The following is a 26764-nucleotide window of genomic DNA, read 5'->3' on the forward strand; positions in this document are numbered from 1 at the left end:
GGATAATACAGTAAAAACGATGTGTTAATGGTATCCAATAGCTCATCATAATGCTTTAGTACTCTTTCAATAATAATAGAATTCTGTGGATGCGTGAACTGGTCATTTCTTCCATTTTCAATAGTGACATAAGCCATAAAAATATGTTGTGCAAAAGGGAGCAAAAATAAGATACAAATGTTTATTTGGGTATTTCTGTAAGGAAGATTTACACATAACTAGCTTTTCACAGTAATCAAATTTTAATTTAAAAAAGTTACCTCTTTAGAAGCCAATGGGGTAAAGTTTGCTTGGAAATGCGATTTCCGTAACCCTTTGTTATGACAATTATGTCAATACATTTTTAATTTTCTTATATATTTTGTTGTTTTTTTTGCAGACTTCAGCCAAGATGTATACACTTTACCTGCCTATATTTAAAGGGTTATGAACGATTGCTTTATTGAATGTAGCTGACATAGTCTAGAGCAATGGCACAGACTACTGGGGTTGTTCGCTTCCTCCCTGAAGGTGACTGCATTCTTTCATCCCCAAGATCTCTTCGAGAATATGATGGTAATTATCTGCCAGGGTTGAATGCAGATGTAGGCTATGGTACCCAGCGCTCCTTTACACCTAACCTGAATTCGCGGAGAATACAGGTATTGAGAAAGAGTCTTACACCTGAAGCCAGGCGGGCTCATCCTGGAATGTTTAATAGTACAGGGTCTTTGGTTTGCAGTAATCCTGATAAAGGACCAAAATCTGGTAGAGTTACTGCTCCGTGCAGCCCCCTGCGGAGTAGTCCCCTTTACTCTCCTGGCTGTAGGAGACCTTTGGTGTTGCCGCAAACCTTGGGACAAAGTTCTATTGTAACATTTACGTTTGTGAAGAAATCCAGTGTACAGACATTAAATGGGATCCCAGCTCTGTCTGATTCCAACCAAAATGAGCAAATGAAAGATAAAGACCAAAGTAAGGACTGCTCTGTTAAGAAGGACTTGGGAGCATGTCATGATACAGCTGCTGAGGAGACACTTTCTCCCATAAGTGACGGGCTGGATGGGTCTCCGGATCAACAGACATCTTCTCCCCATGGAGATAGATCACAGCTGGTGTCTGACAGCTCACAAATGTGCCAGAGGCAGTCGGACAGTGAATCAGTGAGTGCGAGTCCCTGCACCACATGTGTCCCATACAGTCACCTGAGCCAGTCTATTGACTCTTCCAATAAATATGTTAATGCTGATAAGCCGGCAGTAGACATCACGTCATCCGTATGCAGCTCATCCTTAACCTCAAATCCTCTCCAGAGAAATGAGAGAGAAGCCAATGTCTGTACTGATGATATCCTGTTACCCATGAGAGCTAATACAGAGTCCAACGAAGACATGAGCCGCAGCACACAAAGTCCAGTGAGATCCAACCACAGCACGCAGGTATTGTTAAGGCTTTATATATTTATATCTGCATAATACCAGGACTTGCTTTCTTACATTCTATCTAAGCTTGGAGAAAGAAGATATATCTATTAAAGGGATGTTCAAGTAATTGTTTTATATATGCACGGTACTGAATCACAATCTGCTTACAAAATAAATGTTTTTTTGAATAAAACTGACTTTTTTCAAGAGAAAGTAGAAACAAATTTACAAAGAATTAGGAAACGCAGCTCCATTTGACAAAGAATGTATACAAGTCAGTTTAGTTTCACAAATACAAGAGATAAAGAAATGGCAAAAAGAAGTCTGACAAAGTTGGCAATAGCTATGTAAGTGTCTAATAACGTGTAGTGTCAGATAAGGAATTCATTTAATAACCCAAATAACGCTCCCAAAATAGAGACTATTGATATTCCCTATCCTCTAAAGTTGATAAGAGTCTAAGGGTCGGATGAACTAAACTTCACCAGATCAGATGTGGTTTTCACACCGACCCTCCCAGGGGCTGCCCTGGTGATTTATCGTAATAAAGGGCCAGTCCCTGCGAGTTGCGAGACGTCTCCTACAGAAAGTAACGGGGCCCGCTGGAAAGGGAAACTTCACTGAGTAGAGCGATTAGCAGTCAGCAGGGGGCGCACTCTAACAATGAAATCCTGCATTAAAAACAAATCACATTATGTTGCTTTCTGTGTATAGCCTCTCACAGCAGCCCCTATTTTCTTATGCATGTGTTTCTTTATTAGAGTATTAAAGGGACACTGAACCCAATTTTTTTTTTCGTGATTCAGATAGAGCATGACATTTTAAGCAACTTTCTAATTTACTTGTATTATCAAATTTTCTTCATTCTCTTGGTATCTTTATTTGAAATGCAAGAATGTAAGTTTAGATGCCGGCTCATTTTTGGTGAACAACCTGAGTTGTCCTTGCTGATTGGTGGATAAATTCATCCACCAATAAAAAAAAGTGCTGTCCAGAGGTCTGAACCCCCCCAAAAAAAGCATAGATGCCTTCTTTTTCAAATAAAGATAGCAAAAGAATGAAGAAAAATTGATAATAGGAGTAAATTAGAAAGTTGCTTAAAATTAAATCCTCTATCTGAATCACAAAAGAAAAAAATTAAGTTTAGTGTCCCTTTAAGTATTTTGCGTATTTTGTCACAACCTCCCCACCCTTTTAGTTTATGATAAAATACGGAGAGATCTGTAGGGTGGAAATGTTTAGATAATTATGCTGGGATTTTAGAGACAATTTCATATACGCTCATAGAACGCCCACGTTCAGCCCATTTTACACAAAAACAACAATTCGGCTTTGTATTTTGTACTTATAAATATGAACTTCTATGTGTTTTTTGCACATTCAGCTTATTTAAATGACAAATTACGCTGTGCTTATTTAATATCATTTATTTCCATGTAATTTACCTTCAAATTTTATGTTTTTGATAAAATCCGATTTTTGTTGAACAATTTTGTTACGATTTTTGATGCACCTTAACATTACAATTTTTTCCTGAGTATTTTTGAGTGAATGCTTCAATTATTGGTTTTGTATGATTTTTAAAATTACGATTTTCATTGTGCACTTTTGTAATGTCAGCATCTCCTGCTGTATATACGCCCCTTAGCGACACATCATGGTTTCCGGGCTTTAGATCATTCCACCAGGGAAATAGAAGTACTGGTGAGCACCAGCCCAGAGAGCTTTACATCATCGGACCTTAATAGAAGAGTCTATCGTTTAGTTTGAACATATTGGTACATAAAATCTCAGCATAAATTTCCATTCTTGATAAAAGAAAAATTTTCTCAAAATAAATATTCTTAAATAATTTAATACTTACCCTTAATGATGATTTGCAAAATGTCTTAAACTCTTTTTTTTTTATCGTATTGCTCCTATTTTAGCCAAATAGAGCTATCTATAAAAGGGTTTGTGCAGATGCCTAAGCAATCACTTTGAAATATGTAGCTGGCTAAAGCAATTTGCAGCATTTATTAACAAAACAAAACCTAGGTATCAGAATTTGCTTTTTGGCCTCTCTAGGGATCATGGGATAAGCACAATGTTTATACGAATGCAAGTAAAATAAATGATGAATTTATATTGCATTTTTTTCAACTACACACAATTAAACAAAGTGTTTTATGCCTCTAATAAATCACATATATAACCACATTGTGCTCTGCTGATTATGTGTTATTTAGATTCAACAGATTGATGCGTGGGGATATCCAAAGGAGGCATCTTCACATGCGCAAAAGATGGCGAAGGCCAAGTGGGAATTCTTCTATGGCTCGCCTGAATCACAGAGAACGGGAATATCACATTCTGGTAGGTTTTAGCTCTGTGTATATGTGTCTGACTTGCTTGTAAGTTAAGCTAATGGCATATTAAAAAGGGACATAGCACTGTGAAATGTGTTTCTCCATAATGGGCTAGATTACAGGTCGGAAGTAGCGCGTATTACAAGTTGAAAGTAAATGTGTTTGCTCGAGTGCAATTGAATTTAACGTGCAGCTGGATATCGCAACTTCAGAGCTCTGGTCAAATGTTTCGCTCAAATAAAAAAAGTTGCACAAATACATCAAAAATACATTTAAAAGTACAGTTACTCTTATAATTACACCATCTAATAAAAATTATTTTTACAACAATTGTTAAAAACTTATAAGGGCTCAAAGATATGAGGTCTCAGGTGTTAGAGAAAAAAAAGGGCTGCAAAGGGCTTTAACATAGATATACATACATATACATATATATGTGTGTGTTTATATGTGTGTACATGTGTATTTATATATTCATATGTGTATATATGTATTTACAGACATATATATATATATATATATATATATATATATATAAATATAAAGTTTCAAAAATGCATATGTATACATGTATGTGTGTGTGTGTGTGTATATATATATATATATATATATATATTATATATATATGTATATATGTGCATTGGAGCCTGTTGCAGTCAAGTAGCTGAAAACATGAAAATTCATATTTATGCAATATTTATATTTAATAAAGTGTTTAACTATGTATTTACTATACACATGTCATATTTCAATGTTCTTTGAATAGGGGAATATGTTCTAAATTTTTTAAAATACAGATGCCTATATACAGTATACTGTATGTATATACAGTTGTATGCAAAAGTTTAAGCACCCCTGACAATTTCCATTATTTTCATTTATAAATAATTGGGTGTTTGGATCAGCAATTTCATTTTGATCTATCAAATAACTAAAGGACACAGTGATATTTCAGTAGTGAAATTAGGTTTATTGGATTAATAGAAAATGTGCAATATATATATATATATAATGAAATTAGGCAGGTGCATAAATGTGGGCACCCCAACAGAAATATTGCATCAATATTTAGTAGAGCCTCCTTTAGCAGAAATAACAGCCTCTAGACGCTTCCTATAGCCTGTAATGAGTGTCTGGATTCTGGATGAAGGTATTTTGGACCATTCCTCCTTGCAAAACATTTCCAGTTCAGTTAGGTTTGATGGTTTCCGAGCATGGACAGCCTGCTTCAAATCACCCCACAGATTTTCAATGATATTCAGGTCTGGGGTCTGGGATGGCCATTCCAGAACATTGTACTTGTTCCTCTGTATAAATGCCAGAGTAGATTTTGAGCAGTGTTTTGGGTAGTTGCCTTGCTAAAATATCCAGCCACGGCGTAACTTCAACTTTGTGAGTGATTCCTCAACATTATTCTCAAGTATCTGCTGATATTGAGTGGAATCCATGCAACCCTCAACTTTAACAAGATTCCCAGTACCAGCACTGGCCACACAGCCCCACAGCATGATGGAACATCCACCAAATTTTACTGTGGGTAGCAAGTGTTTGTCTTGGAACGCTGTGTTCTTTTGCCGCCATGCATAACGCCCCTTGTTATGACCAAATAACTCAATCTTTGTTTCATCAGTCCACAGCACCTTCTTCTAAAATGAAGCTGGCTTGTCCAAATGTGCGTTTGCATACCTCTAGCGACTCTGTTTGTGGCGTGTGCAGAAAAGGCTTCTTCCACATCACTCTCCCATACAGCTTCTCCTTGTGCAAAGTGCGCTGAATTGATGAACGATGCACAGTGACACCATCTGCAGCAAGATGATGTTGTAGGTCTTTGGAGGTGGTCTGTGGGCTGTTTTTGACCGTTCTCACCATCCTTTGCCTCTCTGATATTTTACTTGGCCTGCCACTTTTGGCCTTAACAAGAACTGTGCCTGTGGTCTTCCATTTCCTCACTATGTTCCTCACAGTGGACACTGAGAGCTTAAATCTCTGTGATAGCTTTTTGTAGCCTTCCCCTAAACCATAATGTTGAACAATCTTTGTTTTCAGGTCATTTGAAAGTTGTTTTGAGGCCCCCATGTTGCCACTCTTCAGAGGAGAATCAAAGAGAACAACAACTTGCAATTGGCCACCTTAAATACCTTTTCTCATGATTGGATGCACCTGTCTATGAAGTTCAAGGCTTAATTGGCTCACCAAACCAATTGTGTGTTCCAATTAATCAGTGCAAGGTAGTTACAGGTATTCAAATCAACAAAATGACAAGGGTGCCCAAATTTATGCACCTAATTTCATTTTGATGCATATTGCACATTTTCTGTTAATCCAATAAACCTCATTTCACTAATTAAATATTACTTTGTCCTTTAGTTATTTGATAGATCAAAATGAAATTGCTGATCCAAACACCCAATTATTTATAAATGAAAATCATGGAAATTGTCAGGGGTGCCTAAACTTTGGCATACAACTGTGTGTGTATATATACAATATATATATATATATACCCCTATATAATCATATATAGGTGTAGATGTAGGTCTTAGTCTGTCTGAATCATGAAAGTGTAATTTTGACTTTAGTCTCCCTTTAAGGAATTAATCTAGGGTTGCCAGGTGTTCAGTATTTAGCAGGCTGTCTATTAAATTTCTCACAAAAATACTGGGCACTTAAATGTTTTTAAGTGTTAGCTAAATGTAAAGTGCCTCCTATACCTCAGTGCATTACAGATATGGAGCAGAAAGAAGTGAGGTTAGTCAAGGGGATTAAATAACTACTGTTTGCAGGTATTACTGGCAATCAAAGAAGTCAAATGACTGATTTTATTGTTGATGTGACCAAGAGTTTAGGTTTTTGCAGGGGCAATATGTGACCCCTACCTACCACTGTGACCTGTTACATAAAGATTGTCCAAGCTGGCAACCCCATACCTCCCAATGTTCAAAAGAGGGACAACCCCCCCCCCCCTCCTCCTACCGCGGCAAAAGTTTGATATGTGGTAGGCAGGGATGGGGCTTAAAAAAATTATAAGACCAAAGTAATATAAATAAAATTCTAAATACATTAATATCTTTAATTACTTAGGCAGCAAATCAAACACAAGCTCAAGCCACTGGTATGGCTATGTGAGCTCTGTATTTAATTAGCCTTTGCAGAGACAGTGCTAAATATTTTTATCTTAATTGGACATTTAATAATAAATTCTTTAAAAATGCTCTCTGAATTCCCCATTAATATTCTAGATTCTGGCCTTTAAAATCAGCAATAATGCACAGTAACACAAACTACACATATACATGTACACACACTCATGTACACACACTCAAATACAGATATACACACACTACATAGCATACACTTACACATGCAGACACACACACACTACATAGCATATACTTATACATACAGATACACACACACAAACAAACACACACTACATAGCATACACTTGTTCATACAGATATACACACACACACACACACTACATAGCATACACTTACACATGCAGATACACACACTACACAGCATGCATACACTACATAGCATACACTTACACATGCAGATACACACACACTACAAAGCATACACTTATACATGCAGATACACACACTACATAGCTTACACTTATACATGCAGATACACACACACTACACAGCATACACTTATACATGCAGATACACACACACTAAATAGCTTACACTTATATATGCAGATACACACACACACACTACATTGCTTACACTTATACATGCAGATATACTACATAGCATACACTTATACATGCAGATACACACTATACATAGCATACACGTATACACACACACTACATAGCTTACACTTATACATGCTGATACTCACACACACAGCATATACTTATACATGCAGATGCACACACACACTACATCATATATGGGTATCTGTAATTAATTGTATGGGGTCCTGGGGTTGGCAAGCACATTAACTGGCGGTCTGAGGCTGTCACTGTTTGTTACCCTGGTATTGGCACTGCTCATCATATAAAACTGAAGGCATGCTAGTATTATCACCAGGGGTTAGACGTCATCACTACCAGAGGTTAGAGGTCACCATTACCTGAGGTCAGAGGGTATACAGCCTTCTTACTCCTGCTTAACCCACACACAATTACTTTTCCTCAGGGAATCTTACAGGTGTCTAACCCTGGGAGAAAAAAGCCAGCTGCTTCTGAGTATGGGCCCAATAGAATAAAAATTTTTTTAAAAAAAAATAAAAATAAAATAAATGCATGACGAAATGCGGGACAGATGGCAAGCAACCCGGGACAGACCCTTAAAATTGGGACAGTCCCACAAACATCGGGACAGTTGGGGGTACCATAGATTAATCCCATATTTCTTCTGGAATCGCTATAGGGAGCACTATGCTAAGGTGGGTTCTTGGATTTTGTGTGCCAAGGTGCACCCTGCAGTGATGATACCTTATGCTGGTCATGGTGCTGGTGCATGGTGCTATTGTATAGTATTGGCTCATGGTGCTAGTGCATGTTGCTGGTGCATGGTGCTAGTGTTTGGTACTAGCTCATGGTGCTAGTGCATGTTGCTGGTGCATGGTGCTAGTGTATAGTACCGGCTTATGGTGCTAGTGCATGTTGCTGGTGCATGGTGCTTGTTTTTGGTACTGGCTCATAGTGCTAGTACATGTTGCTGGTGCATGGTGCTAGTGTATGGTACTGGTGCATGGTGCTAGTGTTTGGTACTGGTTCATAGTGGTGCATTGTGCTGGAGCATGATGCTGGCTCATGGTGCTCGAGCATGGTTCTGGAACTTGGTGCATGGTGCTGGCACATAGTACTGGTGCATGGTACTAGTACATGGATCTGTAACATGGTGCTAGTACATGATGCTGTTGCATGGTGCTAGCGCATGGTACTGGTGCCTGATACATGGAGCTTGTGCATGGTACTGATGCATGGTACTGGTGCATATGAGCTGGTGCATGATGCTGATGTATAGTCCTTGTGCATAATGTTGCTGCATGGTGCTGGTGCATGGTGCTGGTGCATGGTACTGGCGCATGGTACTGGCGCATGGTGCTGGCGCATGGTGCTGGAGCATGGTGCTGGTGCATGGTACTGACGCATGGTACTGACGCATGGTACTGGCTCTTGATACTGGTGCATGGTGCTAGCGCATAGTGCTGATGCATGGTGCTGGCGCATGATACTGGTGCATGGTACTGGTGCATGGTACTGGCGCATGATACTGTTGCATGGTGCTGGAGCATGCTACTGGCGCATTCTACTGGCGCATGCTACTGGTGCATGCTACTGGTGCATAGTGCTGGCGCATGATACTGGTGCATGGTGCTGGCGCATGCCACTGGTGCATTCTACTGGTGCATGGTCCTGGTGCATGGTGCATGGTATTGGTGCATGGTACTGGCCCATAGTGCTGGTGCATGGTACTGGCGCATGATACCGGCTCATTGTGCTGGCGCATGATACTGGCGCATGGTGCTGGCACATGATACTGGCGCATGATGCTGGCGCATGGTACTGGCGCATGATACCGGCTCATTGTGCTGGCGCATGGTGCTGGCACATGATACTGGCGCATGATGCTGGCGCATGGTACTGGCGCATGATACGGGTGCATGGTGCTGGAGCATGATACTGGTGCATGGTACTGGCACATGATTCTGGTGCATGATACTGGCGCTTGATACCGGCTCATTGTGCTGGCGCATGGTACTGGTGCATGGTGCTGGCACATGATACTGGTGCATTGTGCTAGTGCATTAACCCCAGCTGTCCCAAATCTTTTGAAGAAGGGGAACAGATTTTCATTTTTCCAATTATTTTCCCCAAAACCTCTGCATGTGAATGAATGTCGGGGTGAAATACCTTTTTGCACCATTAACTTTGGTAAGAACTTGCAGATGTAAACTGATCTGACCAAAAGTTAATTAGCCAATAGGAAATCAGCCAAGACTCAGGTCAGATGACTAGATTCTGTAACATCCCGTCTCCAGTCTTACCTGTTCCTCTGTTATTCTCTTGAGAATATTCACAAAACAGCAGAGAGATGAGTGAGTTTTAAAGAACCAGTTGCATATATTAACATTAGAACTGGAGAGACTGTCTGTGGATGTAGCCCAGTGTTCGTTTGTTCACGTTCTGTACATTGTATATAAACTAATCACTATTGTTTTCTCACAAGTAGAGTTAATACCATAACCTTTACATAAATATCACAGGTCGAATTGCAGTCATCAGTTGTGAATTGTAATGTGTAAATAAGAATACTTCAATATTTTATATGTTAGCAATAGTGCAATAGTAAAATGCACTATGGATTAAACACATAGCTAAAGTCAGCACCACAGCAGCAGCACACTACTGGAAGCTAGCTGAATCCATTTGGTGAGCCAATAAAAAGAGGCATATGTTTGTAGTCTGCCAATCAGCAGCTAGCTCCCAGCAGCACCATGGGCTGCAGTCCAGCAGTGTATTGCTGCTATTGAGCCTACCTAGGCATGCTTTTAAACAAAGGAATTAAAGAGAAGGAAGCAAATTTGATAATAGAACTAAATTGAAAGGACATTTAATATTGTATGCTCTGCCTGATCCATAAGATTTTAATTTTGATTTTCCTGCCCCTTTAACATGTGTTGCTTTGGTAGGTTTGGAACTGAAGGAATCTGCCTCATCTCCATGTTCACCTATAAATGTCAGTGTCTTAAAGAAGAGATTTTCGGAGCCTGAACCTAAAGTCTTTGGGCACAGTCTCTGCCATGTGGAAGTAGAGATAGAAACAACTCAGAAGGCCATCAGTTGTGAGACAGGAATCATCCGTAGAACCATCAAGTACTCAGAAACAGACCTGGACTCTGTGCCGCTGAGGTGCTATCGGGAGACAAATATCGATGACATACTCGCTGAGAATGAGGGTTTGGATTCAGCTATTGGCAGCCAAAAAGACAGTGAGAGCAACAGTAGGAGCCTTACTGAGACAAGTGGGGAAAAGCCAGGTGAGCAGCCCACAACACAGGACAACGTGGCCTTCCCTAACAACACAGACCAGGACAACATTACTTTCCCTAGCAACACGAATGATGACAACACAGTCTTCCCTAGCAACACGGGCCAGGATGACACAGCCTTCCCTAGCAACATGGCCCAGGATAACATAATCTTCCCTAGCAACACAGCCCAGAATAACATGGCCTTTCCTAGCAACATGGCCCAAGATAACAAGGCCTTCCCTAGCAACACTTCCCAGGATAACATGGCCTTCCGTAGCAACACGGCCCAGGATAACATGGCCTTCCATAGCAACACGGCCCAGGATAACAAAGCTTTCCCTAGCAACAAGGCCCAGTATAACACGGCCTTCCCTAGCAACATGGCCCAGGACAACGCGGAAGAGTATGATGATGAGGTCTTTGAATCAACAAGACTGGAAGCTCTCAACCAGTAAGTTGTCTAACCATTAAAGTCAAACAGGGCTGTCATAACAAGAATATGAACTGCCATGCAATAATGCTACTGAAGCCTTTTATTGGGCCATGCTTTTAGATAATGTGCTTTAAAGGGACAGAACACTATTACTACTGTAAAGTTGCTCCATTTTGGCTACAAGTGGTTCAGGTATGCTATTTGCAGTGGCCACTCCTCTTAACTAAAAAGAAAAATAATTATATACACAATATATAAATGTTATATAACTGTCATTATTTTAGTCAAATTTGCAGTTTTGCATTGCTTTGCAGTCCAGGGATCTACCCTATAAAAAGCACCTTAAGTATGTCATCTCTTTTTCTGTGATCGATTAGGGGCACATATATATTTGCAGGGTTCTGAAGCTTTAAGGATGCCTCTCAGGGCAGTAACCCCCCCCCCCCACCCCACCACCACCACCACCATTTGTATAGTTAAATTACACGAAAAGGGTGTATGAAATATATAATGAACATATATTGCACAGATTTTAATTACACATAATTAATCATAATATGGTGACTAATTTTAAGTTCCATATATTCACTAATGTCTCATTTACCTACTTAATATCAGCAAATGCCAACAATGACCCTGAATCACAGAGTGGGGGAAAAAAAAGGAGTTAATGTGGCCTAGCTCTCTGAAGGACCATCACTTACTGAGGTTTTAGACCAGTGGTTGGCAGCTGGTGATCCTGGGTGCACGTGTAATATTCTCAAGGCTACTCCCCCCTCATCTTAACTACAAACCCCATTTTCTATGCTATATCCCTGCTATATGCACAATAATATAGAGGCTATAAGCAGAAGAAAGCATTGGGCAGTCTTAAAGCATACTGGTTTGTGTCACTATGGTCCTTTGTGTGCGCAGTTTGAATAATAAAATTAACACAGAAATTGTATTGCAGGGAGCTAACTGAAATGTACACAATTTATGGGTGCTGGTGCAAACATGATTTAAAACTGATATATATATATATATATATATATCAATTCCACTCCATTCTCTCCAGAATAGACACTGCACCGGCTTTGTTTAGTATAACTGGTGTCCCAGTGAACTTAGGTACCCGGTTGGTACCTAAAACGTTTGGGGAATATGCCTTCTTAATACAACTTTAATAAAAGTGAAGCTGTATTATACTAAACAAAGCTGGTGAGTGCAGTTTCTATTCTGGAGTGAATGGAGTGGAATTGATATATTACTTTACTCAACACCCGGGTAATCAGACTTTAGATTGATGAGTGCACTGGCAAATTTATATATATAATAATAATATATAAAACTACAACTAGGTATTTATCTGTGTGTTTGTATAAATATATATATATATGTGTGTGTGTGTGTGTGTGTGTGCATATAAACTACAATTAGTTATTGATCTGTGTGTTTGTATATATATATATATATATATATATATATACATACATACATCAATATAAATAGGGACTGCACTCTCTGGATTTAGAAAAATATAATACTGTTTAATTAATGAATTAAATGGTATTATATTTTCTTTCTTAAGAGACACGGTGAGTCCACAGAATCATCAATTACTGTTGGGAATATCACTCCTGGCCAGCAGGAGGAGGCAAAGAGCACCACAGCAAAGCTGTTAAGTATCACTTCCCTTCCCACCACCCCCAGTCATTCTTTTTGCCTTCAGTGCAAGGAGGAGGTGAAGTTATAGGTGTCTGTATAAGATTCTTCTATCAAGATTTTTTTTTTTTTTTAAGCTAGAGCAGACTTGCTCTGATCTTTCATCACAAGCTGGGTTTAGCTGTACTCCACGTTAGTCTCTTCAGTAGGGCAATGGTGACTTTAAAGCAGTTAGGAACTTGTAAGATGGGCCTTGTTGCGTTTTTCCTTACATATTGCTGCCCTGGTATAGAAAGCCTGAGTAAGTTTACTCTGTTCTTTCTTTTTCTATAGGCCTCTGTGAGGAGTGGCATCCTCTCATACCTTATAAGCTGTCTACATGCCGGACGGCTAGATACAGGTAAGTGCCCTATTGTCTTCTGGGGCTGGGAGGCTGGCACTTCAGAGTCATGTAAAACAAGGACTCTCTGCAATTTATTAGTGGGACACAGAATCCTTAGTTGAGGATTTATTTTAAGGCATTAGGCAGGCACTAACATGCATGTGGCAGGAGACTGAGAGTTAACCCCCTTCAGGGCTGGAAGGGGTTAACTTCTTACATTCTTAACTTTTTAATTTTAATTAGGCTCATGTTTTTCTGTATAAGGTACAGACAGTGTCTAAGGGGTTAATGTCACCTCTGTTTTATGAGGGGTAATAGCACAGTGATAGAGATCTCTCTATAAGAGTGCAAGGACGTTTTTCCCTTGTGTGCTTGCTTTTCCTTTTTAATGTTATGGGAAAGTTGTGTCCTCTGCCTCCCTCCTTTGTTTTATTAGATCTTTGGAGGGCACTGTTACTTAGCCGTTTTCTGTGACTGTTCTGGTGTGTTTTTTTCTGAAGAGAATGAAGCGCGATGTGAATAATATTTTCGCACTTCATTCCTATGCTGCTGTGTGTCCCCGCCTTGATTATCCTTCTGAGAGGAGATGCGGTGCCATTTTGGCCTCGCCGGGTACGGTCATGTGACCTACCGCATATCGACCATACACACTCTCAGTTTTGCTCCAACTGTTAATCGGAGCTCTAAAAGTCACTCTGTCTCTGGGAGATTTATATAAAAGTGCTCACCCTGATGCATCCTCGTAAAATAAACGTTTTATATCATGTGAACGTTTTACTATGTGTTTTTCCTAGGATCTGCTCCATTTGCTGTAAAATATGTCTAGGATAATATACACTAACAGATAATCATGTTTTAGTCTTGGACTGATTAAGGGCTAGATTTATCAAGCCCCTGCGGCAGCAAGTTCTCACAAGAACTTGCTCGCCGCGATTTATCAAGCAGCGGTCTCCAAACAGGTGTCGATAACAAAATTATCAGCAGCGGTCTCCAAACAGGTGTCGATAACAAAAAGTGAATAAATAGCAGTATAGGGGGAGCGCTCAAAGCTAGTTGAGAATTATATGTAATATATGTTTATTGTCAGGCTACAAATAGAAAGTTAATGATGGAACACAATTCACAGATCTTAATTTATTAATAATTGTTTTGTTTCACTATTGTAAAGGAATGTCACTATGGCTTAGTGATATTCTCACCTAATAGTGATAGTTTAGTTGTTTATTTTGCCACACCCCAGATTATGCAGTTAGGGTTAAGCACATTTTGAATAGGATTTGTAGAAATTGCTCTCAATATTAAAGGGCCATGATACCCACATTTTTTCTTTCATGATTTAGAAAGAGAATGCATTTTTAAACATCTTTCTAATTTACTTCTATTATCTAATTTGTTTTATTCTTTTGATATTCTTTGCTGAAAAGCATATCTAGATATGCTTAGTAGCTGCTGATTGGTTGCTGCACATAGAAGCCTCATGTGATTGGCTCACCCATGTGCATTGCTTTTTCTTCAAATAAGGATATCTAAAAAATTAAGCAAAATAAATAATAGAAGTAAATTGTAATGTTGTTTAAATTTGTATGTTTTATCTGAATCATGAAAGAAAGATTTTGGGTTTAGTGGCCCTTTAAGTTAGCTTTAGTTCTTAAGTTGCAGGTGTAGTAATGGTTCTATTAACTCTCAGAGTCTTATGCAGTGTAACACATAAATAGTTAACTAGTAACCAGGTTCTGATAACAGTTGTACATATGCTCATGCACTGCAGTATTGCTATTTTATTTGCAGAGATTACTTGTACCTTGTCTTGTCTTGTAGTGTGGCAGAGCTGTAATGAATGCACAGCCTGTTCTGTGGAAGTTCCAGTTTCACTGTGGAAGCTGTGTTGTTTATTAATCTGTAGTCAGGATGTTTCAATAAGGGTTAAAGCCAGATTTTCAGTGACAAGTTCTGTGGTAACTCTCCTTTAAATACAAACTACACAGTGAAAGTTCTCCAAGTAACAAAGCATTAGAACACAGAATAATACTTGCAGTTTGGTTCAGGCAGTTCATTCAATTGATTGCATGTCAGCTTCTAAGTTAATTAACACTGCAGTTGTTTGGATGAATTCCAGTTAAAGTTGAACAAAGTATCAAAAAGTTCCTGTGAGGAAAAAAGTTCAGAAAACAAGTTATTCAAAGTAGTTAGGCTCAGGTAAATAGGGTAGCCTTGTACTCCAAATTACTAAGCAAAGATAATTGATTTGGGGTGGTTTTTAAAGGCAAGCTGCAAGTTTGTTGCTTGAAGGATTCCGCTGGGTCCTAGAAGGAGCTAGGTTCCTGACATGACCCCCCACTCAGGGCAACGGTCCCACAGTTGCTGGTCTGGGCCGATTTGGATTTCTGCGATGGAAGAGAGTGACCAGCCGTTGAGCTCTAAGATTGGTTGCAGGTTCCCATGTGTCGTCATCAGCTGAATAATTTTTCCAGCGTACCAGATATTGTAATTCACCTCTATGGAACCTGGAATCCAGCAGGGAATGCACTTCATATTCGTCTGGATCCAGTGCCTGAGGAGGTGGTGGAAGAATGAGTTGAGAGTGACGAGTGGCTCTGTATGGTTTCAATAGCGACACATGAAATGTGGGGTGAACCTTAATACTATCAGGTAATTTAAGAGTCATTGGGTTTTCATTGACAATTCTAACTATAGGGAATGGTCCTATGAACAGACCCGAGAGTTTCTTACTCGGTATCTGTAATTTCATGTTTTTGGTGGATAGCCAAATGAGATCACCTATAGCGTATATAGGTGGTGGTCTTCTCTTGAGGTCGTAATAATGCTTTTGAGTGAGCTGAGCATTTTTTATGTTCTCCTCAATAAAGCAGAAATTGTCTTGTAAGGAATCATGTAGATCATCGATTAAGGGTGAATTTAAGGTGTCTGTTGCAATGAAAGATATTGTTGGATGGTAGGCATAATTTGCATAAAATGGTGTAGATTTTGTAGATGAGTTTACAGCATTGTTATAGGCAAATTCAGCCATGGAGAGGAAGTTCATCCAATGTTCTTGATGGTATGAACAATAGCACCGAAGATATTGTTCCAGCCATTGATTCAGTCTCTCTGATTGACCATTGGTCTGAGGGTGAAATGATGTCGAGAAACGATGATCGATCTGTGTTAAGCCACAAAGTTTTGTCCAGAATTGTGAGGTGAATTGTGTTCCTCTATCGGTGGTTATTATCTTTGGTAACCCATGTAGCTTGAGTATGTTATCTATGAATAAATGTGCTGTCTCAGAGGATGTGGGTACTTTGTGATACGGCACAAAATGGGCCATCTTAGTAAATATATCTATGACCACTAGGATTGTTGTCTGTTTATTTGATTCAGGTAAATCCACTATGAAATCCATCGATAGATGGTACCAGGGTCTCTTCGGTACTGGTAATGGAGTTAATAATCCATACGGAGCTCTTCTCTTGGATTTCGAAGTGGCACAAATGGCACAAGTTAAGATATAGATGGATTCTTTCATTTTTGGCCACCAACAATCCCGTGAAAGCTGTTCCAAGGTTCGGTAAATTCCTGGGTGTCCGGCTAATGGAGAGTCATGGTATAACTTGAGCAAATTTATTCGCAATGCTTTGGGAATGTATAGTTTCCCTTCATGGTAGTACAGGTCATCAATCTTATGTACAGAAGAGTGAGGTAGCTCCGGCTCCTTGAGACAATGACGTTTGATTTCGGTTATCACATCGGTGATTAGACCTACAAAACATTCGGTAGGTAAGATAGTGGTATTTTGGGTTGTAGTTTTAGGTTTCTCAGGTAGGCGAGACAGAGCATCTGCTTTACCATTCCTGGAGGCAGGTCTATATACAATATTGAAGTTGAAGCGCGAGAAGAATAAACTCCAACGGACCTGTCTTGCTGAAAGAGTTTTGTTGTTTTCTAAATAAAGTAAGTTCCTGTGATCAGTGAAAATGATAATAGGAAACTTGGTACCTTCGAGAAGATGCCTCCAGTGTTCCAGTGATCTTTTTATTACGAGGAGTTCTTTATCTCCTATGGAATAATTTCTTTCAGCTGTTGACATCATCTGTGAGAAGTAAGAAACTGGATGGATGGGATCGTTTGGTGTTTCCTGTTGAGAAAGAACTGAGCCTAAGGCAAAATCAGAGGAATCAACTTCCAACACATAGTGGTGTTCGGGGTTCGGAAATCTTAGAATGGGTGCTGATGTAAAACTATCCTTTAAATATTCGAAAGCTGAATTAGCGTCTGGATCCCAGTTATAAGATGAGTTAATGCTGGTTAATTTCGTCAGTGGTTTTGCTATCTTGGAAAAGTTTCTAATGAATTTCCTATAGTAGTTTGCAAAACCTAGGAATTTTTGGAGTTCCTTTCTGGACTTGGGTATTGACCAATTTTTGACAGCGTCTACTTTTTGTTTTTGCATAGTGATACCTGTTGGTGAGATATCATATCCAAGGAATGACACATGCTTGGTATGGAATATGCATTTCTCCAACTTAGCATACAGTTTATGCTCTCGGAGCCTAGACAGTACCCATCGCACGTGTGTTTTGTGTTCTGTTTCATTTTTAGAATAAATCAAAATATCATCTAGGTATATCACAAGACAGATGTCTAAGAGATCTCTGAACACATCGTTTATGAAGTGTTGAAAAGTGGCGGGTGCGTTGCACAGTCCAAACGGCATGACAAGGTACTCATAAAGGCCATACCTTGTCCTGAATGCGGTCAACCATTCGTGTCCTTCTTTTATCCTCACGAAGTTATAGGCTCCCCTTAAATCGAGTTTCGTGTATATAGTTGCCTCAGATAACCTTTCCATTAGTTCTGGGATTAATGGGAGTGGGTAACGATTTTTTTTGTGCGTTTGTTGAGTTCTCTGTAATCGATTATGGGACGTAATGATGAATCCTTATTCCGCACAAAAAATATTCCGGCACCTGCTGGTGATGTTGATGCTCTGATAAATCCTTTCCGTAAATTTTCTTCGAGATACTCCTTTAAATGATCCAATTCTGGCTTGCAGAGAGGGTACAAGTGTCCATAAGGGATGGAAGAACCAGGTTGAAGTTGTATTGGACAATCGTATGCACGATGAGAGGCAAGTTCTCAGCTTCTACTTTACTGAATACATCCTGGAAATCTGCATAAGGTGAAGGAATTTGCAACTCAGGTTTTTCTGTAGGTATTTCGGTCTGGAGTAGAACATGTTTGTGGAAACATGTTGTTTTACAATAGACTGAATCAAATTTTATGGAAGATAGTGACCAGTGGATAACTGGATTATGTAATTTGAGCCAACTAATACCCAAAACCACTGGGAAATGTGGTGACGAGACAACATCAAATGAGAGGTGTTCTGTGTGTCCTGCTGTAGTAACTGTTAACGGTGTGGTATGGTGTGTGATAGGGCCAGTTTTAGGTTCTGAACCGTCAATCATATGAAAAGAAAATGGAGTATGCTTTTTTATAAGGGGTATTTTATTTTGCTTTACAACATTATAATCAATAAAGCAGCCATAAGCTCCCGAGTCTATGATGGCTTCAGTAGTCAGCTGATCTTGGTCCCACTGTATGGAGAGAGTTAACATGCAATAAGTTTTAGTGGTGTTTAATAAAGAACTTATAACTTTGAACTTACATTTCTTACATGCACAGATTATTACTCTTCCTGCGGTATCTTTCTTCTGTTGTTAAAGGACCACGGGCTATTCCGATCTCCATGGGAACAGCTGTTTGTTTACTATGTTGGGTTGGTTGAGGTGGGGAATAGATAGAAGGTTTTGGTCGGACATCTGCAGAAAACCTTTCTGCCTTCCTTTCTCGCAGTCTGCGATCCAATTGTTTTGCAGCATTCATCATTCCTTCTAGGGTTTTTGGGAGTTCTATCCTGGCGATTTCATCTTTCAAGCTCTCCGAGAGGCCTAAACGGAACTGGTTTTGAAGTGCAATCTGACTCCATTCCGAATCAGCTGCGTATAATTTGAATTCCGTGATGTACTCCTCCACGGGTCTCTTGGCTTGCTTAAGGTTCAGCGGACATTTGTACATCAGTGTCGTGAAAAAGATCATCCATACATGTGAAAAAATCAGAAAGGGATCCTAGCACTGGGTCATTATGTTCGCACAGATTGTCAGCCCAGATTCTTGGCTCACCCCTCAGGAATGAAATAGTACTGAATACCTTGATCCTCTCTGTAGGATAACTGCGAGGTCGTAGATTATAAAGTAAATGACATGAATTCTTAAACTGCCTATACTGCTTCCTGTTTCCAGAAAAGAGCTCTGGTAGTGTAACTGAAGGTTCAGGTGTTTGCTGAGGTGGTGCAGTATGAGTAGTAAGTGAGTCTCTTATAATTCCCCTTAAAGACTGATTTTCAATTTGTAAATCATGAACCGCCTGAGCAAGCTGATCAACCTTTTGGGAGAGGTTGTAAACTATCTGCGGTAGATCTGGTGGCTCCATTTTAAGGCTTAGTAATATGTCAGGCTACAAATATAAAGTTAACGATGGTACACAATTCACAGATCTTAATTTATTAATAATTGTTTTGTTTCACTATTGTAAAGGAATATCACTATTGCTTAGTGATATTCTCACCTAATAGTGATAGTTTAGTTGTTTATTTTGCCACACCCCAGATTATGCAGTTAGGGTTAAGCAAATTTTGAATAGGATTTGTAGAAATTGCTCTCAATATTAAGTTAGCTTTAGTTCTTAAGTTGCAGGTGTAGTAATGGTTCTATTAACTCTCAGAGTCTTATGCAGTGTAACACATAAATAGTTAACTAGTAACCAGGTTCTGATAACAGTTGTACATATGCTCATGCACTGCAGTATTGCTATTTTATTTGCAGAGATTACTTGTACCTTGTCTTGTCTTGTAGTGTGGCAGAGCTGTAATGAATGCACAGCCTGTTCTGTGGAAGTTCCAGTTTCACTGTGGAAGCTGTGTTGTTTATTAATCTGTAGTCAGGATGTTTCAATAAGGGTTAAAGCCAGATTTTCAGTGACAAGTTCTGTGGTAACTCTCCTTTAAATACAAACTACACAGTGAAAGTTCTCCAAGTAACAAAGCATTAGAACCAGGGGCGGACTGAGACCAACCAGGGCCCCCGGGCAAAAACTGTGGCAGGGCCCCCCACCCCCTTTTTGCTCCACCTACCTATCTCCTCTGCCTCCTCTCCACCCTATTGCCCCTCCCACCTCTTGTGCCCCTTCCCTGCCATGTTTTTAATTGCCATATAAAGAGAGACAATTTAGTTTCCTTAAATATTTTAATAAGAACAAAATATAAAAGTGGTGCATTGTGCCCAAATATATATATATATATATATCAATCTCTCAATCTCTCTCTCTCTCTCAATCTCTCTCTCTCTCAATCTCTCTCTCTCTCAATCTCTCTCTCTCTCAATCTCTCTCTCTCTCAATCTCTCTCTCAATCTCAATCTCAATCTCAATCTCTCAAATCACAACCCAAGTTAGTAACAGGTATAATATTTATTTGTATTATCATTTACACTTTGACTTCCTCCCTTTAGATGAAAAATTCATCTAAAAAGGGGGGGGGTCAAAGTATAATTTATATTAAAAATAAATATTTAATTTGTGCATTGCATATTTTGTTTTTTAACAAGAAAAAAGTACTGTTTAGTTTGCATCATATATTTTGCAATGATGCAATCAATTAGGCGACAGAAAGGAAATCATTAGTTTAGAAAGAATAGAATTTTATCAGCAGAAAGGGGTAAGGTGTTTATGCCACTATTGATTGCTAGTTATGTTTCATCCTGAATAGTGTGTACAGGTCTGTAGACCATACAATCTAGAAGGAAATAAATGGACTAGAAACTGTTCAAAAGACAGCTACTAAGTACTAAAATGATGCATGAAAAATAAAGTTTTCAAGGAAGACTTTAATACTTACAGCTTAAAGGAGCAAAGGAAGAGAGTTGATACTAAAGGATTTAATATGTATGTGTATGTATATGTGTGTGTGCATGTATATGTGTGTATGTATATATGTGTGTGTGTGTGTGTGTGTGTGTGTGTGTGTGTATATATGTGTATGTATATATATATGTGTGTGTGTATATATGTGTATGTATATATGTGTGTATATATGTGTGTATATGTGTGTGTATATATATGTGTATGTATATATGTGTGTGTGTGTGTGTGTGTATTGTGTGTGTATATGTGTGTGTATATATGTGTATGTATATATGTGTGTATATGTGTGTGTATGTGTATATATGTGTATGTATATATGTGTGTATATGTGTGTGTATATGTGTATGTATATATGTGTGTATATATGTGTATGCGTGTGTATGTGTATATGTATGTGTGTGTGTATGTGTATATGTGTGTATGTATGTATATGTATTTGTATGTATATATGTGTGTGTATATATGTGTATGTGTGTATATATGTGTATGTGTGTATATATGTGTATGTGTATGTGTGTGTATATATGTGTATGTATATATGTGTGTATATGTGTGTGTATATGTGTATGTGTATATGTGTGTGTGTGTATATGTGTGTATGTATATATGTGTATGTGTATGTATATGTGTGTATGTATATATGTGTATGTGTATGTATATGTATGTGTGCATGTATATGTGTGTATGTATATATGTGTGTGTGTGTGTGTATATATGTGTATGTGTGTATATGTGTATATATGTGTATATATGTGTATGTGTGTATATATGTATGTGTATATGTGTGTGAGAGACCCAGGGAGGGAGAGCCCTTAACATGGTCCTATGTGTGTGTTAATTTAAGCTAACAGACAAAAGATATTCAGATATTCCCCAGAGCCCATATTGGTTAAACACATATTTTATATTTTGTGTTGTTACAAATCTATTTCTATACAATCCAGTATAATTAAATATATATGTCACGGCATTCTATATTATATTTTATGATGGGTTCAGTCCCCAGGTGTTTTGGAAACCCCCAAATCATGACCTTAACTATTCTATCTTTATTAAGCAAAGCTAAGTATTTAATTATCATCATTTGAAAAAAGAAAGAGAGTCTTATTAGGCATTGCTTAAATTGCCTGGTTACATTTTGTGATTTGGGTGCCTCATCGGTAAGCAGTGAAGCTGTTTTTGGTCATACAGAGACCACTGCTGCAGTTTCATGAGGCTCATTGTATAGGCAATACAAATTTCAGTATATGTTGTAAGTAGACAAATTTATGTACACCTAGCCTCAGATTGATAAGAGCAAAGCAAAGTAGATATATTTACAACTAGAGGGTTTTTTAGCAAGTGTGTTTTAAGATGAACACCTGAGTAGATTGCTATATGGTTTTGTGATGCACATAACTGATTAATCCAGTGAGTAAATGCTTCAGGGCAAGCCTGGTTAAGGTTGACTTAAGCTCTTAGCCTCTTAACATATGACTGGTTATTATGACTCAGTCAGGTGAGACATTTGAATGACAGTTCAAATTAATAGAAGATTAAAGATTAATCAGTGTAAGTAATTAGTAAAGTACTGCAGTATGCTTAAGTTGCTTGCTTGATTTGCTAATAGCAAATCAAGCAAGCAACTTAAGTAGACTGCAATACTTTACTAATTACTGTCTTACACTATCCTAACAACTCGAAGTTCACTAGTTCAGTCAAACAATGATGCCTGGGATTTTTGCAAATCGCTGCTTGTCTCTGGCTTCCGGCTCCTTCACTTACCTGAGTCGTCGTCGCCTCGCCTGACTCATTCCTCCTCTCCTCCTTCACCACACATGGCCACACTGTCTGATATGCTATTGCAGTGCCGCGGCTGCCGCCTCTCTAAACGTGCTGTTAAAATTGTGTGCGCACGGCGTGTGGAGGCTGGGCTGAGCAGCCAGACAGAACCAGGGCAGGCCAGGAGGTGATCATTAATATGTGAACCGGATTCTTGATTTATACACACCAGCCGGTCCACATATTGCAGGGCTGGCTACTGGTTAATTGTTACTCTATCTCCAGTCCAGCCTTTCTTTCCTTCACAGTGCCAGTTGTCACTTTCTTACCTAACCGGCTCCTGCTGCTGCTGCACCTGCTTGAGCTTCCTTCACACGAGTAGTCATCAATCACGAGTGGTCACAACACACTGCTGCTTCACTCACACTCTTCTCGTCTCCTCCACCACCGCACCAACCGGACCCCCACCCACAAACAAAAAAAATTAAAGGCAAAAAAAAATAATTCTTAAAAAAAAAATAATAGAAAAAAAAAACTGCAGCTTTAGATTATGCATGGGGCCCCTTTAAGAAGCCGGGCCCTCGGGCCAGGGCCTATTTGCCCGACTTGTCAGTCCGCCCCTGATTAGAACACAGAATAATACTTGCAGTTTGGTTCAGGCAGTTCATTCAATTGATTGCATGTCAGCTCCTAAGTTAATGAACACTGCAGTTGTTTGGATGAATTCCAGTTAAAGTTGAACAAAGTATCAAAAAGTTCCTGTGAGGAAAAAAGTTCAGAAAACAAGTTATTCAAAGTAGTTAGGCTCAGGTAAATAGGGTAGCCTTGTACTCCAAATTACTAAGCAAAGAGAATTGATTTGGGGTGGTTTTTAAAGGCAAGCTGCAAGTTTGTTGCTTGAAGGATTCCGCTGGGTCCTAGAAGGAGCTAGGTTCCTGACATTTATATAGTGAGTATATATATAATATGGTGTTATCCAATATAATCGTCCTTGCGTGTAAATAAACGCTTAAAATAAAACCTCAAACGTGAAGTGTGTGGTAAGATAAACCTGACTTTTCCAACGAGTATAATAGACAAATAATAGACAAATAGCTAATGTCAAATGTTTTGAATAATTGTTTACTATCATTAATCATAAGAATTCTAAAAGCATATATTAAATAACATTGTATACAAAAATTGAAACAGAAATCTCGTATGATAATTATCAAAGCAGTCTATTTGTTGTAACAAAATGAATCTATTTGTTACAATATTTTGCGCACTGTTGGCCAAAAATGTAGCTATAAACTGGAGCTGATAAAAAAGATAAATTAAAAATTAATGATCGCTGTATCTCACTGCAGTGGATATAAAACACACTTTCTATAGATGGTGTGTTGTGTGGTTTTTAGATTAATATTCCAAAAATTAAAAGCCATATAGCAGTAAAACTGGAAAGGCTGTGTGTATATTAGCCATTATAAAAGTACCTTTAATCTTTGTCTTTAAGGTTGTATGAAATAGGTCAGTTGCAAAATATATTTGTTTTATCTCTCTCTGTGTTGTGGATCCGTGGTAATGGGTCTGTATCCCAGCTTGGCTTGACTTACGGGTCACAGGGGGTAACCAATCGTTGATGGAAATGATGAGAGAATGAGCGTTGATAGGGCAAGGATGGTAAGCCCTTATGTTTCCCAACAATTTGTCGGATTAACGAAGATTTATGTAGCTGAGCACTTCTTAATGTAGAAACACATTCCTTATAGCTCACTTAGTGTTGTTACGAAAGAGAGGTGTTGAAATTTCGAATCGGCTGTTTATTTGCCGGTCTCGGTGGTAGTGGAGTGTGTCCTTCTGTGTGCTATTAGTAATAGCTGGAATCCCAACCGAGAAATGATGATGTGTTCTTATTAGCTACTATCACAGCTTCAAATAAAGAAAGGTGCAGCGGTTGCTCAATTCGGTACAATATTGGGAGAGAATTTTTGACCATGAGCCTTTGTCTCCTAGGATGAGGCTGTTTAAGCAATGCCACAGCTTTCTCCTTTTACATCCCAAGCCTCTATGGTGTCACATGCAGTGCCCTGTGGTTCCTCTCTATCTTTTAGAAGAGTGTATTTGCCTACAGATTTTGCAGTTCAGGTATTCTCTGCGGAACTTGCAACTTTATCTGTTTTTTTCCTTACCTACAGGGAAAATGCAAGAGGACATTTAAAGTTCAGATGTAAGGTTTCTGCTCCATTTTCTATTATGCAGGTCGTCCTCTATCCTACGTCTGGTGAGGAAGATTCAGCTGCAGTTTCTGAGGGTGAAATCTCAGATTTGGACAGTATAATTCCTTTATCTGATGCTGAAGTCATATCCTTAAGATTTATGCTTGCACACCTCGTGTACTATTATAGGAGGTTTTAGCTACTTGGACGACATTGATATCCCTGTCATTGTCAACCCTTGGAAGTTTTGTAAACTTGTTAATTTCTATGATGTTCCTTTCTTTTGAAGAAATATTTATAGACATGTTATGGAAATTTTTACAGGTGTAGGAGAACCTAGGGATGCCTCTCTCCCTGTCTCCCATCTTTTAACGGATTTTCGTGTTCCTGACTCCATTAAAATGCACGTGCCCTAGGTAGAGGGGAGCTTTTCTACTATGGCTCAGATAACTTTGATCCTAGGGAAGGTAGCTGCTTCTTTAAGGATCCATAGATAAGAAGCTGGAGGTTTAATTGTTCATTTAGAGCAATTTCTTGTCTTATTAGACTTGCTGTACTAGCCGCCGGGCATTGTGGCTGATATCTATGGTCAGTCAAGAAGCCTACCTGTGGTTTAGTTGTTCAGCCTAGGCTTTATAGTTCTGCAGTTGCAGATGCTATACTTTATGTTTCCTTCAAATCCACGCTTTTGGCATCTCCTTTTAAGGATGAAACCTTGTTTGGACTTGGTCTAGCAGAATATTCCTCTGATTTTAAGGGTGAAAAAAGTTTTTTTTTACCACACGTCAAGAGAGTAAGGCTACAGGAAAGTTTCTTTCCACTTTCTGCAGGGTCAGTCATGCCTGTTCAAGTCCAACGTAAGATTTCCTCCTGGGGCAGATTTCTAATACTAGAGTATCTATTATCCAAGTAGGATGAGAGGCATTCCTTGAACTAGGTCCAGGGTCTTCATATCTGGGAGTGATAGTTCCAGTCCCAGTTGGGGAATGGGATCTAGGTACTTACCTCTAGTATCTCAGATTCTGATCTTCAAAGTAGTATCCTTTCTCCTTTGGTTCAAGAGGGCCTGTTCATATCGAACATAGACCTGAGAGATTTATTGTTCCTTTGATCAGGATTTTCTCAAGTTTTCTGAGTTTTCGTCATCCTAGAGAGATCTTTGGGTCCTGGGACATTGCAAGAGTTTTTGTCTGGACAATATATGGTTCAGGTATCATCAATACTTCCAGTAAACTCTCTTTTAAGAGATATTGTCCAATCTTCTTTTCCAAGGATGAGAATGAATTTGGAGAAGAGTTTCCTTGTTCCATCCACAAGGTTGATTTATTTTGGACTAATGCCACAATACCCTACCTGAATACGCCTGATGCCGTCTGATCTCGGAAGTTGTGCAGGGTCAGGCCTGGTGAGTACCTGGATGGGAATCCACCTGGGAACACCAGATGCGGTATGCTTGGACGTTATTAGATTCTCTATCTAGGAGAAGATGTCTAATAAAGGTCAGATAGTCAAGGTTTTATTCCTTTTCCCCTCTCTGTAGTCTATTGTCCGGCCAACAGCAAGCTCTAGTGGCCAGTGGATAGCTTAGCTATCCTGCAACCAGGACGTTGGGAGTTTG

General features: G+C 39.0%; 1 protein-coding gene across 1 annotated transcript in view; it reads left to right on the top strand.

Moving 5' to 3' along the window:
* Positions 1-470: 470 nt before the first annotated feature.
* Positions 471-26764, top strand: part of PSD (pleckstrin and Sec7 domain containing) — a 325502-nt gene continuing 299208 nt past the window's right edge. Inside the window, 3 exon segments of the mRNA XM_053692857.1 lie at positions 471-1418; positions 3632-3758; positions 10409-11201. Coding sequence (XP_053548832.1) covers positions 471-1418; positions 3632-3758; positions 10409-11201 — 1868 coding nt within the window.

The sequence above is a fragment of the Bombina bombina genome, chromosome 9 (assembly GCF_027579735.1).
Source record: "Bombina bombina isolate aBomBom1 chromosome 9, aBomBom1.pri, whole genome shotgun sequence".
In the NCBI taxonomy this organism is placed as follows: domain Eukaryota; kingdom Metazoa; phylum Chordata; class Amphibia; order Anura; family Bombinatoridae; genus Bombina; species Bombina bombina.